Below are 14,867 nucleotides of genomic sequence, written 5' to 3'. Positions count from 1 at the left end.
AAAATTAAAAAACCCACCAAAATATTATGAATTGTATGGCGATTATAACAGAGATAAATGAAGTCATTATCCAATTAGTAATATATTTCATAACATTTAAAACTAAGAATAGAGCACACTATCTATAATACTGATAAATTTTAACTTTATCTTTTGTCTGGATAGGTCTTTATAAAAATAGCCTGTCTGGAGTTCATGGCCTCAATAGTGAATTAATAGGGGTGGCTAGGTGATGCAGAGGATAGAGCACCAGCCCTGGAGTCAGGGAGTATCTGAATTCAAATCCGGCCTCAGACACTTAATAATTACCGAGCTATGTGGCTTGGGCAAGCCTAGTTATTTGCCTTGCAAAAAAAAAAAAAACTAAAAAAATAGTGAATTAATAAAGTGAAAAGAAGTTTATACAAACAGATGTCAAGCAATACACTCTACTTTCCTACCCTCTTCTTCTTTTTGAGGCCATTTTGTAGTGCATTTTATTTCAGAGTTTGTGCTTTTATCAGCTAGAGTTCAAGGATGAAGTGTGAAGAGATAAAAACTGAAAACTAATTGCTATGACTTAGATTATTGGATCAGATAAAGGAGAAATCTTTTTTAGGTGAGTAGTGTTATAGAAGGCTCCACAGAGGTAGGTATTTGAAGTAATAAGACATAAAAACAAGATAAACAAAATAAGAGATAGGAAAGCACAGGATGTATGATGTAAAAAAGATGGAAAGACAAGTTGAAATCCAATCACCAATGACAAATATAGGTTTTATTTAGAACACAGTAAGAAATGATTATAAATTTAATGAACTTAAGGTTTCTAAAGAGCAGACCTATATTATTAGGTTTGTGTATGTGGGCCAGTTACAATAATAATAATAACATGATATTTTGTCTTCCATTTTCAAAGACTGGAGATGGCCCTGGGTGTGAGGCAATCAGGGTTAAGTGATGTGCCCATGGTCATACAGCTAGCAAGAGTCAAATGTTTGAGGCTGGTTCAAACTCTCTTCCTCCTGTCTCCTAGGTTAGTGCTCTATCTACTGTGCCATCCAGCTGCCCCTATGTGGGCAGTTAATTTGGTAACAATGTGTAAAATAAATTAAATGAGGCAAAGAGTTAAAGAGAGAAAAAAAAAAGGTGAAAATTGGGTGTGAGAAATTAAAGTGAAGGGACAACTGGTAGGCACAGTGGATAGCACACTGGCCCTGGAGTCAGGAGGACCTGAGTTCAAATCCAACCTCAGACACATAATAATAATTACCCAACTGTGTAACCTTGGGCAAAAAGCAAAAAAATAAGTAAATAACAAATAAATAAATGAATGAATGAATGAATGAATGAATAAATAAATAAGAGAGAAATTAAAGTGATACAAGAAAATTATAAAGTCAAAAACTTGCTTAAAAAGGCACTAAAAATACTGAAGAAAATAACAACTTTAAAAAAAAACCAGAATTCCTAATGGTAAAAGAAGCACAAAAGTCCATTGAAGATCTCCTTAAAAAACAAAATTATTCAAATGGAAAAAGAGGTACCAAATTTTATTGAAGAAAATAATTTCTTAAAAATTAGAATTAGGCAAGTAACAGGTAAGGACTCCATGAGACATTAAGAAACAATAAAACAAAATCAAAAGAATGAAAAAATTTAACTATGAAATCTCACCAGAAAAACAACTGACCTAGAAGAGAGATCAAAGGTAGATAATTTATGAATTATTGGAATATCTGAAAGCCATGGTCAAAGAAAGAACCTAGATATCTTATTTTTTTAAAAATCAAGGAAAACTGCCCTGATATTCTAGAATCAACGGGTAAAATAGAAATGGAAAGAATCCATCAATCACTTTCTGAAAAAGATCACAAAATAAAAATTCCCAGGAATATTATAGTCAAATCCCAGAATTCCCAGGTCCAAGAGAAAATATTTTAAGCAGCCAGAAGGAAATAATTTAGCCACTGTGAAGCCAGTCGGAATCACATTAAGATTCAATGGCTTCCATGTAAAAGTATAAATGGGGGGGGGGGGGAGGTAGCGGTGGTGGTAGGGTTGGACTAACATATTCCAGAAGGCAAAGGAGCTTGGATTACTATCAACTCAGCAAAACAAAATATAATCCTTCTAGGGAAAAAAAGATATTTAATGAAATAGAGCACTTTCAAAAATTTTTGATGGAAACGTCAGAGCTGAACAGAAAAATCTGACATTCAAACACAAGACTCAAGGAGAGCATAAAAAAGGTAAACAAGTAAGAGTAATTATAAGAATCTCAATAAAATTATACTGTCTATATGTGGCAAGATGATAAATTTAACTCCTAATAATTTTATCTTAACTGGGGCAGTTAAAAGGAATTTACATGGGCAGAAGGCATGGATCTGAGTTGATTATGCTGGAATGACTGCCAAAATAATGGAGAAAGAGGGATGCACTGGGGGAAAGGAGAGATATAATGGGAAAAACTTTCTTACATAAATAAGGCATGCAAGGAAGTGCTTTTACAGTTAAGGGAAAAATGATGAGGGTGTAGGGTCATGTTTGAACTTCACTCTCATTAGAACTGGTTGAAAGATGCAAGAATGTTCTATGTCCAACTGTGAGTTGGGTATAGAAATATAACTTAGAAAATAGAGAGATAAGAGAGAAAGGGAATAAGAAATAGGATAAATTTTTTTAAAAGGGAGGATGGATGAAGGAAAACAGTAGTCAGAAGGAAAATAGAGTTCTGAAGATGGACAGGATAAAAAGAAACAGAAGAAAAACAGAGAGAAGTAAACAGTAATCAAAACTGCAAATGTGAGTGGCATGATTTCATCCATAAAATGAAAGTAGAAAGCCAAACAGAATCCAATAATATGTTTTACAAGAGACATAGTCAAAACAGAAATACACGCATAGTTAAAATGAAAGGTTGGAGCAGTGTCTAATATGCTTCAGTTGGATAAAGAAAAAGTGAGGATTAACAACCATGATCAAAGCAAAAGTTGATCTAGTTAAAGGAAAATGAATACCAAATTATTTTATAACTTTCCTCTGATAAAGTCCTCATTTCTCTAAGTACTAGGGATAAAAATGAATCAAATATAAAAATAAGTCATCTCTCAACTGAGACACTGATAAACAACAAAAAAATATAAAATTAGGCAATGCTCTACATAACAATGATTAGTGAAATACAAAACAACTCTGAGATACACTTCACATTATCAGAAAATGACAAATTCTATATGTCCAAAGGGCAACAAAAATGTACATACCCATAGATCCAGAAATACCACTACTGGATCTATACCCTGAAGAGATAATGAAAAGGGGTAAAAACATCACTTGTACAAAAATATTCATAGCAGCTCTGTTTGTGGTGGCAAAGAATTGGAAATTGAGTGAATGTCCATCAATTGGGGAATGGCTGAACAAACTGTGTCCATTATGGAACACTATTGTTCTATTAGAAACCAGGAGGGACAGGAATTCAGAGAAACCTGGAAGGATTTGTATGAGCTGATACTGAGTGAGAAGAGCAGAACCAGAAGAACATCATACACCCTAAAAGCAACATGGGGGTGATGATCAACCTTGATGGACTTGCTCATTCCATCAGTGCAACAATCAGGGACAATTTTAGGGCATCTGTGATGGATAATCCCATCTGTATCCAAAGAAAGAATTGTGGAGGTTAAACAAAGACCAAAGACTATTTACCTTTAATTTTAAAACAGTATTTTTTTTCCCAGAAGGATAAGATTTCTCTCTCAACACATTCAATTTTGATCAATGTATAGCATGGAAACAATGTAAAGACTATCAGACTGCCTTCTCTGGGGAGGTTGGGGAAGGGAAGCGAGATTGGGGGGGAAAATTGTAAAATTCAAAAAACAGTTAAAAAAATAGAAAATGACAAATTCTAGAGGGGAAGAACAGAAAATAGGTACATTAATGAATTACAGGAAAATAATGTACTTGGTCTATCCATTCTGGAGAACAATTTTGAACTAAGCCCAAAAGATTATAAAAGTGTTCAACACCCTTTGATACCACTACTAGGTCTGTATCCCAAAGATATCAATGGAAAAGGAAAGAAGCCTATATGTACAAAAATATTTAAGAGTAGTTCTTTTTGTGCTGACAAAAAAATCGCAAATTGCTTATCAATTGGGGAATGACTGAACAAATGGAAAATGTTTATGAACTAGTATGCTGTGGGGAAATGATGAGGGAAATGGTTTCAGAAAAACAAGGCAAGACCTATTTTGGTGCAAAATGAAATAAGTAGTATAGGAAATCACTGTGTACAGTAATAGCAATATTTCAATGATGATCAAACTAGGAAAACCTTGGCTACTCTAACCAATTCAATGATCCAAGACAATTCCAACGGAGTCATAATGAAAAATGCCATCTACCTCCAAAGAGAAAAACTGATGAACTCAAGTACAAAATGAAGTTCAATTCCCTTCTCTATTTTTCTTGCCTTTTTTAAAAAATATGGATAATATAAAAATATTATGCATGATTTCACATATATAATTGATATCATATTGCTTGCTCTCACAGTAGGTGGAATACAGAGTGGAAGAGGGAAGGAATTAGGAACTCAAAATTTAAAAGACCTACATAGCGGGTACTTAATAAATGTTTGACTGAATCACTGCTTTGTTGTGAACTACAATATATGTAATTTGTTTATGATGACCAATATTTAAAGGCGTTAATCTATCGGTCCACAAAGACTCACTAAGGTTTAAAAACTTGTTTTATTTCAATTCACTGAAAATTTTTTAAATGTGAAGTGCATTAACCTTACTTAATGAGAATTAATGAATTATGGATCTGATTCAGTGTTCTCAAGGTCATTATGCCAAACATCAATCTTAAATGCAGATACAGAAAATGAAAGTATAAATCATGACCCTGGATGTGTCCTGATCACCTTTCTTACATTAAGATTTTAAATTAAAAAGAAAGCTAAAAATATATAAATATAAATAATAGACTGAAAATAGAATTTTTAAAAATGAAGGTAAATGGGCAGATTCCTTAAGATTTAGCTTAAAACTTGATTTTTAAGAAAGAGCTACATGGGAGGAGAGGAGAGGAGAGGTCAATGGTACAGAAATTAAAACTCCAAGGCAGAAAAATAAAATCTAAACATGCTAATAAGAACTATTTAATCCCATATGAGTTGCTTTTCTTTTGCATATAGGGTATCTAAGTTTTCATTTTTGCCTGATAAAGGCAAAGACTGCCACAAGTCATAATCAACAAAGAAAGTTAATAGCCCAAATGCCATCTAATAAAATTCCAATTGAGGAAAAAATATGCTGTGTTCCAATTTCAGAATGTGATATGACCTTTTTAAAAATTGGCACTTTTAATGTAAACAGTGTAGCAATGTTATATAAAGAGAATTTTTACAGCATTTTTTGCATGACACATTTCAGAATCCTATGTAATCACAGGATTTGTTTATCCTTCCCTGCCCCACAATGTGACCTTACAAGAAGGAAAGTTATATTCCCTACTATTAATTCAATAGTATTTCTTACCAGACCAGAGAACTTAGATATAAGGGATCTTATCCAGCTTTCATTTGCCAAGGTAAAAACAGTTTGTAGCATAACCAAATACTAGAACCTGTCCGCAGACTGCAAGCTCCTTGAGACCAGAACCTTTATTTTGCATTTCTGTCTCTCTCTAGTACTGACTCCACAGAGCCTGGCAGAGTAGATACTTAACAAAAGTTTCTTGATGGAATTATCTGGTGTTCACTGCCTTCTACCATGACACCTTTGAAGAATATAGACTCTCACAATAGCTGAAATAAAGTACTGAGTTGTGCTCCTGATCTTTGTGTGATAGAGACAACGCATAGGTGAGTTCACCTCTTCTTCACCTAATCTACTGAATTCCTTTAATAAAAAAGAAATAGATTTGTTGAGGCAAGAAGGCAGGTGTTCAGTGACATTTCCATGTCTAAAAATGGTGCCTCAAGTCAGAAGATTTATGCTGACTCACCTAGACATGCTTACTCCTGCCTCAAAAGAGCAAGAACTCTAATTTTTGTTAGTAAAGAATTTCACCTCCTTAACCATCTGCTCTCAGAGCAGTTGAGGTAATGGTATGAAGCCTGATTTCTCTAAGCACATGTAAATGGCTAAAAGGCAAAATCTGTGCTACATACAAAGTTCAAAATGATTATTTTAGTATAAAAATGTCAAAGATGAACATATGCACAGAATTTAAGTTTAAAAACACAAATTGCTACAACTAAACCACTGCTACTTATAAAGAAAGAGCATTGATCTCATTGTATAAATAAGTTTACATATTTAATGAATTCTTGGCTTTAACTGAAAGACGACAATTAAAAGATTTATGATAACACTGTATAAAGATCAAGCATTTTCTTTTCCAAAGTAGGTTCATGTTGCCAATATATAGGTATACTCTAAGATAGAAGAGCACTTTTCAAATTGTGCTATTTAATCAGTGTAGACTGGCGGCTTCCTTATTGCCTTAAAACATGCAGGTCTCCCTGTTCGTCAAAAAAACCTATATTTGATCCATCCATCCCTAGCTGCTCTCGTATCTCTCCTCCATTTTTTGTTGCAAAATTATTTAAGACCACTATCTACAATAGGTGCTTTCATGTCGTCTTCTTTCAACTTCAACCTCTTCCTAACACTACAATCTGGCTTCTGACCCATCAATTCACCTGAAACTGCTCTGAAAATTCATTTTGTTGCAAAATCTAATGGCCTTTTCTCATTCCTCTTCCTTCTTGATCTTTTTGCAGTCTTTGATTCTATCTGATAGTATCCAAGAGCCCTCTACTCTCTTCAACTTTATACCTTTTTCTCTCTAAGTTTCTGTGATACTTTTTTCTAGGTTCTCCTCCTATTTATTTGACTACCCCTCTGTCTCCTATGCTAGATCTTCATCCAGGTCATGCATGTTAACAATAAGGTCCCCCAGAGCTCTATCCTAGATCTGTTTTCTTCATCTTCTTTTTCATTTCATCAACTCTTGTGAATTCAATTATGCTACTGAGTCTCAAATCTCTCCATTCAGCCCCAATCTCTCTGAACCCCCAAGTTCACAAATCCAACAGCCTCTTTCTTGAATTGATAAATTAGATGTCCTGTAGTCTCAACATATGCAAACTGAATTCATTATCTTTTTGCCTAAGAATTTCTCCTCTTCTTTTTTTTTTTTAAAGGTTTTTGCAAGGCAAATGGGGTTAAGTGGCTTGCCCAAGGCCACACAGCTAGGTAATTACTAAGTGTCTGAGACCGGATTTGAACCCAGGTACTCCTGACTCCAAGGCTGGTGCTTGATCCACTACGCCACCTAGCCGCCCCAAGTTTCTCCTCTTCTAACTTTTCCATTATAGTTAACATAATCCTACCTGTGACATATGCTTATAATTTAGGTGTCAATCTTGATTCACCACTTTCTCTCACTCCCTATATTCAAACCATTGTCACAATCTGTAAATTTTTACCTTTATCATATCTCTTATAGATGTCCCCCTTCTCTACTCTCTACTGTCATCGCTCCAGGACATAACAATTCTATCCAAATTAAATTACTTATAGAGTGCCATAACAATCAAACTACCATCTAAATTATTTTACCAAGCTAGAAAAAGTACTAACAAAATTTCATCCCATACCTGGACTACTTCAATGGCTTTTGGTCTCCTTGCCACATCTAGCCTCCATTTGTCAACTAATGTGAATTTCCAGAAGTGTAGTAACTGTTTTTTGTTTTCGTTTTTGCAAGGCAATGGGGTTCAGTAACTTGCCTAAGGTCATGTCTGAGGCTGCATTTGAACTCAGGTCCTCCTGATTCCAGGGCCAGTGCTTTCTATCCACTTCACCACCTAGCTGCCACCAGAAGTGCAGTTCTGACCATGCCATCCCATACTCAATAATCTTGTTTACTACTTATCATCTCAAAGATCAAATAGAAAATTTGAGCAATTTTCCTCTTTCTTTGTAGCCTCAATGATTACTGTATTCTCTACTACATAGCAGGTACTTAATACATTGTCTGAAATCAATGTTTTGCTGGGTTCTACAATATATGTAATTTGTTCAAGATGAGTTACATCTAAAGGAATTTATCACACAACCCACAAAGCCCCACTGAAGCTTATAAACTTGCTTTTCTTCATCTCACTCAAAATAGTTTTTAAATGTCAAGTACATGATTCTTAATGAGAATAGCAAACAACCTGGGACTGATTATTTTTCAGTGTCTCAAGGTCATTGTGCCAAACATCAAACTGAACTAGAGATAGAGACAACGAAAGTATAAAACATGACCCTGAATCTGTCTCAGTCACCTTTCTTACTTTAAAAATAAGTATCTGGAGGCAGCTAAGTGGTACAGTGGTTACAGTTCCAGCCCTAGGGTCAGAAGAACCTGAGTTCAAATCTGACACTTACTAGTCCTATGACTGAGGGCTAATTGTTTAAGCCTGATTGTCTCAAAAACAAAAAGAATCTGAAAATATATTACCTAAGAAACCTTGGTAAACACAACCTCTCTCTCTCAGCCCTCATTTTCCTGGTCTATAAAATCTGACTTTTTACCTCTAAATCTATGATCCAGTGATGATTGTTGGGATTTTTTTTAATCTATATATTTCTGCATTAAAAAACTAAAAAAATGTGTATGTAAGCACCCACATATATGTGTGTATATATGTTGATGACAGGTGAAAGCTGGAAATAATTTCAGGATTTAATGTGGTCAGATTTCCAAAAGCCCCCAAATCACTAAAAGCTAAAGATGACACTATAAGAATAAAGTAATTCTTATAATAAAATGATAATTTATTTTTAAAGTAGACAACTAATAAAAAGAATGCAAAAATTGTTGTTCTGAGAATATTCATAAGTTTTTGATATATGGAATGAGTATGACTTTCTGGAAATCAAGAAAACAGACCAATTTTTTAAAAAGCAACAGCTGAGACCTTGAGTATAAGGAAGTAGAGCTGAAAAAAGTAACAGGATTCTAAAAATGGCAACCTCTGGCTACGATAGAACCTTTCAGAGAAAAGCTCTTTAACATGTCCAACATACCTTCACCAAACATCAGCAACGCAGCAGCTATTGCTCCATCCATTGTACTTGTTGATTCAATCAACTAACCAAAAAAAAGAGGAAGAGTTAACTGTGAGAATTAAGCCAAAATTCTAAAGTTACCAAGTAAGAGAGCTCAAGTTGAGCTATTTAAATAAACATGCAGACAGATAAAAGTATAACAATATAGAGTATATGCCAAAGTTGAGTTTACTCATTCCTGACACTTTTTCAAAAATGTGAGGGGGGTGGGAGTTCAAAAATAGTCATTCAATCCCTAAGCATTTAGGAAGCACCTTATTATATGCCAGAAATTGTGCTAAATGATGAGTAATAAAAATGAAAGGCAAAAACACAAAGATCTCAAGAACTATCATCTTTACAATCCACTACCTTTATAAACATTAATAAAAAGCCAAATTGTCTACTATGGGTAGGATAAGAAATTTCACACTGTATTAAAAACAAACAAAAAGCACCCCTCTGCTTCATGCCTAAGCACTGTATGAGCAGATATCTATATAAATATATAGAAATCTACATACACATGCATATACACATTCTTGAGAGGGGGAAAAATCAACTATATTTTTTCTGGTCATTTAAATTCTTCAATTTACTCATTTTTCACATAGGATCACTGAATTTAAAAAGGAAAAGCCCTTATAAATCACTCTTGTGACATCTTTATCTTATAGATGAAGAAATTGGACCCAGGGAAATGAAGTGACTTGGTCAGTCACACCAGAGCAGAGACTTAACCAGTGTTTTTCCACATCAAACCGATTCAAAATTCACACTTAATATTAATATTTAGATTTTTTAAAAGGTTCAACATATTGGAATTTTCTCTTTATCCACACAAAATTAATCATAGCAAACCACTTTAAAATTTTAGATTATTTATCCAGTATTCACACTTAATATTTAGATTTTTTAGAAGATTCAACATATTGGGATTTTCTCTTTATCCACACAAAATTAATCATAGCAAACCACTTTAAAATTTTAGATTATTTATCCAGAGTTTATTTGATAATCAATGAAACAATCAGGATTCAAAGTTAAGTTCTGACCTCGAATCAATTAGTTCCAACTCTAAATATGGGGGACTTGTCTTAAGCAATTCCCTATCTCCTAGAACATTTCAGATTCTGGTAATTTGTTAACTGGTAGAACAACTGTTTCTTTTTCTTCTCTTTTGTTCCTTGTTATAGGAAATGCAGAAACAGGGTGAAGAAATTTATTTGGAAATAAAAAGGTAAGAAAATCTAAAAAGTCATAACATACCCATGAGATTCATTTTTGATTAGAAGCATAATTGATTCTGTTTCAATTTCATAGACCAAATCTTTTAAATACCTTTAAAAGATACTGAAATCTATCACCTTATTTACCACGTTCAAAAAATCCAAAGTCAAATTTCCTGATGTGTAAGTTTGAGCAATTTTTACTTAAAAATAAGGCATTATTTTTCTTGATTTAACACCTTTCCCCAATTACATGTAAAAACAATTTTTTAACATTCATTTAAAAAAAATTGAGTACTAAATCTCTCCCACCTTCCCTCCCCACTCATTAAAAAGGCAATGTGACAGGATATACTTATAGAATCACTCAAACATATTTCCATATTAATCATGTGAAAACAAGTAAATTTTACCTTCAAAATAAAGGAAAAGTATGCTTTGATTTGCATTCAGATTCCATCAGTTCTTTCTCTGAAGATGGATAGCATTTTTCATCCTAAGTCCTTCAGAACTGACTTTGACTTGGATCACTGTATTGTATTAAGTATTTTGTTTAAAAAATATTAAAAACTTTCTTGTTGAAAGCCCAATCACTGTAAATATGTATATACCACTAAATCTAAAAATTTCTAACATTCTTTCAATGCTGCAATTGGGAGTTCCTAAGACACTTGGTCAGGTGGCTCCTCTAAGTACCAATGCCACTTAAGGATATCTGGTAAATACACCCATTTAGAACATTAATGTAATAGCTAGAATTGCTTAGCACTGGAATTCCAGGCCATCAAGGGTTAAATGACTTGCCCAGAATCACACAGCTGGTAAACATCTGGGGTAGGATATGAACTCTAGTCTTCCTAAGTCCAGGTCCAGGGCTCTATCTACACCACCATCTTGCTTCCTCTTTAACTGACTCTGCACTTTTATCATGCCTATTATCGTATTTTCAAAATAAAGAATACTTTAAGGAAACTCTCTTGATGACTGATAAATCAACCCAGATTATCAGATATACATGCTTCAACAGCAATTCTGTGATCAGAATAAAATATGCCTGAAAAATTCTATGTGAACTGAAATTTCATCCACTAAAGTCTGTTTTTCTACCAACAAGCTAAATCCCCCTAATGAATCAACATAAAATCTTGGCAAGGAAAGATAAGAAAAAACCTAGACCTATTAAACTTGAAGCTGTTGTGTTCCAACCCATCAGTCATAGAGGGAGCTGCAGCTTCTGCAGAAATTTACTCTGAAGTCTTAAAGGGTGCTTCTGAGTCATGTTGCATCATCCAACAGGCCCAGCGCCTCTAGGGACGCACTCCTCATACTATCAACTGTGCCATCCTTCTTAAAGCCAGCAGTAAGATAACAGTGCTGGAACCTGAAATAAGTTATAGTAACAAGGATCTGTATAATATACTACATAAAATTAGAAACTTTGGGGCTTCAAGGAGACTTAAATGTTGTCTCTGACCCACTTCACATTAGTTCCACCATCATCTTGGATACAAAGAATAAAGTCAAAAGAAGCAAAGAGACTTCTCCAAACTAGATGTCAAACTCGACTTCACTGTGCCCAAAGTAAGCTGAAATAGATTTCCTTTCTAACAGACAACATTATGACTTGAGATGCAGATCTGGATATAGTTCCAAGCTACTATTTTATAGATAAGGAAACTGAAGAACTACAAAATGAAATCAGAAAGGCGTAGCTGGGTAGGGGCAGGGAGGGAATAGGTGAGCCCATCCCCCTATCTAACAGGTCCCCAGAGGGGAGGGAAGAGATTCTTAGCCCTCAGTGCTCACTGATCTAAACCTGAGGGGGGTGTTTCCCCATTAGGTTTTTACCTATATCATTGAGATCATAGAACTGGACCAAACAAGAACTATACATAAGATAGGAATACTACAGGATTTTCCACCCCCCAGGTATATAAAACATAAGACTTTTACCTCCAGACAAGTATATTACTGGCATTTTATTATTTCACAATATTATATTATTGTATGTTACAACAATCTCTAATGAAGTTATGAGAGAAGCCTTTTTTCTAGGAAACTAATTGTTACCTTAATCAAATCACTGTCACTTCCTTGGGGAAATAGTTCCTTCAAAGTCTGAAGTTTTGCATCTTTAAGCTCTTCCAATTCTGATATATCATTTCTTTGTGTCATATCAGGATACTCTTCAGTCTGTTCATCTTCAGATTGCTCAGAACTGGTATTTTCAGGAGAAAAGACATTTCTATTCATTAAAAATGCTACTTTAAACAATAAACAAGTATTTATTAACAGACTATTACATGCCAGCTCTGTGCCAGGTGCTAGAGATACAATGAGGGAGAAAGGGATACAAAAAAATAAATGGAAAGAGAATAAAAATAAATGCAAAATAGTTAAAAGAGAAGTCACTAGTAGTTGAAAAAAATGAGTTTTCCCTACAATGCATGACATAAAAAAAATTATTTTTCCCCCAATATTAAAATCAGCCTATACAGTTAAAGATATAAATCAATATTCCCCACATATACACAACTATTCAATCTACTCAATTTATCTATGAGGAATAGAGAAGGGGGCCCACAGAGCTCTGCCTTCTCTGTTGTCTCTCAATATTCTTTCCCTCAGAAAACTGTCCATGAGAAGTGTAGGAAAGGAAGTAGGACTATACCACTGGACCTAGGCTGCCCACATCTTGTATATTTCCTCCTCCCCTTACCCTCAAATTTTCTATATAAAATGTTTGCTGTCCCAGTACTTCTGAAAGATTATGATGGCAAAATTTTTTAGAAGGGAGATGGGTAAAGTTTAGCTAAGTGACTGAAGATTTTCCTGATTGATTCAAATGCTTATTTCATTCCATTCCATTCTGAATCATTTGAAAAAGAAAAAGACATGATGCTTATCTGTGAATGGAGGACAAGGGGTGTGACATTAGAACTAAAGAACGTAAACACTTTCATGTGGTTTAAACTCAATATTTTATAAGGGGCCAATTAAGGCCCACTGACTATTTCTAGGTCAGTCCGTTACTTGCTACATGCTTCATTCTTAAAATAACCACAAGTCATCCTAGCTATATGGATATAAAATATATAATAGATTAAATGTTATATTTATGATAATTCTTTAAAGAAGGTGAGTATCAAACACTAGGTCAGGCATATTTCCCTACATATAAGATTTCTTTAGGAAAATCGAGATTTACTTACAATATTTAATATGAAATGTAAAACATCTAAGAAAACCATCCCACAAAAATAAGACATTAAAAAAACATTTGGCCAAAAGACTGCTATCATTTCTTTTCCTGTGAGTTATTTCTGCTTCCAGGTGAACATAGAATGGTAGAATTCCAGATTCCAGGGATGGAAACTCAAATCATTCAGTCTAACTCTGACCAGAAGAAAAAGAAAATCAACATCATTCATAGCAAGTTTTCCACCTCTAAGCTGTAAATGCTTCAAAGTAAACCTCATTACTAGATTGTTTTAGAATACTTCTACTTAGATAGCTCTTCTTCACTTTCACTGTTGAGAGTACTACCCCCAACAGAACAATAAGTCTATTTCTTGTGTTTGCTATTTGCACATGACACTCTCTAAACTGATGTCTATTAAAAGTAAAAAAAAGTCTTTTTAAATAAAATTACAAATTTTCATTTGAGCATACAAATAAGACAAAATTTCAAAAAAACCTTAAGTAAAAATTACCCCAAAATATCAGATTTCACAATTGAAAACTTTTCTCCTTTCAAAAATATTTCCTTACTTACATATTTTTAAAAATAATTGAGATTGGGGTGGCTAGGTGGACAGTGGATAGAGCACTGGCCCTGGAGTCAGGAGGAACTGCATTCAAATCCAGCATCAGACACTTATAATTACCTAGTGTGACCTTGGGCAAGTCACTTAACCCCATTGCCTTGCGCAAAAAAAAAGAAAGCAAGAAGAACCCCTCCCCAAAAAGAGATAATTAACAGTCTAATAAAAATGGATTCATATAACATGAAAAGTTCTAGCTGTTCTTAGAATCAGTTGAAGGAATATCCTAGCCTATATTTAAAACCCAACAAACTATATGTGTGTACACACCCATCCACTGACCCAAATGAGTATAATATGACCCATGTTATCACTTTGATGCTTTGCTAAAAGAATGATTACTGTGTTTATTTTACACATTACTTATTTATAATAAGTATTTATAATGTTCAAGTTAACTAAATACAAAAATTTCACTTCTTGTAAGATAAATAAGAACTGAAATTTCTTCACAGAATATATGCATGAGGGGGCAGCTAGGTGGTGCAGTGGATAGAGCACCAGCCTTGGAGTCAGGAGTACCTGGGTTCAAATCCAACCTCAGACACTTAATAATTACCTAGCTGTGTGGCCTTGGGCAAGCCACTTAACCCCATTTGCCTTGCAAAAAAACCACCCCCAAAAAACCTAAAACAGAATATATGCATGAAATCTCCTAAAAAGTAAAAGCTGACCAAAGCAATGAACATCTGCAATTCCAACAACCA

General features: G+C 34.2%; 1 protein-coding gene across 2 annotated transcripts in view; it reads right to left on the bottom strand.

The window, feature by feature from the left end:
• The window catches only part of SMARCAD1 (SNF2 related chromatin remodeling ATPase with DExD box 1), a 111,894-nt gene that overhangs the window by 77,833 nt on the left and 19,194 nt on the right, over positions 1 to 14,867 (bottom strand). For both annotated transcript variants that reach the window (XM_074228056.1, XM_074228057.1), the window contains exons 3-4: positions 12,407 to 12,554; positions 9,087 to 9,150 (exon numbers count right to left, since the gene is read on the bottom strand). In XM_074228056.1, coding sequence (XP_074084157.1) covers positions 9,087 to 9,150; positions 12,407 to 12,554 — 212 coding nt within the window. The remainder of the gene's footprint in view (positions 1 to 9,086; positions 9,151 to 12,406; positions 12,555 to 14,867) is intronic.

The sequence above is a fragment of the Macrotis lagotis genome, chromosome 3 (genome assembly GCF_037893015.1).
Source record: "Macrotis lagotis isolate mMagLag1 chromosome 3, bilby.v1.9.chrom.fasta, whole genome shotgun sequence".
Classification (NCBI taxonomy): domain Eukaryota; kingdom Metazoa; phylum Chordata; class Mammalia; order Peramelemorphia; family Peramelidae; genus Macrotis; species Macrotis lagotis.
This window is presented reverse-complemented; position numbering and strand designations above follow the sequence as displayed.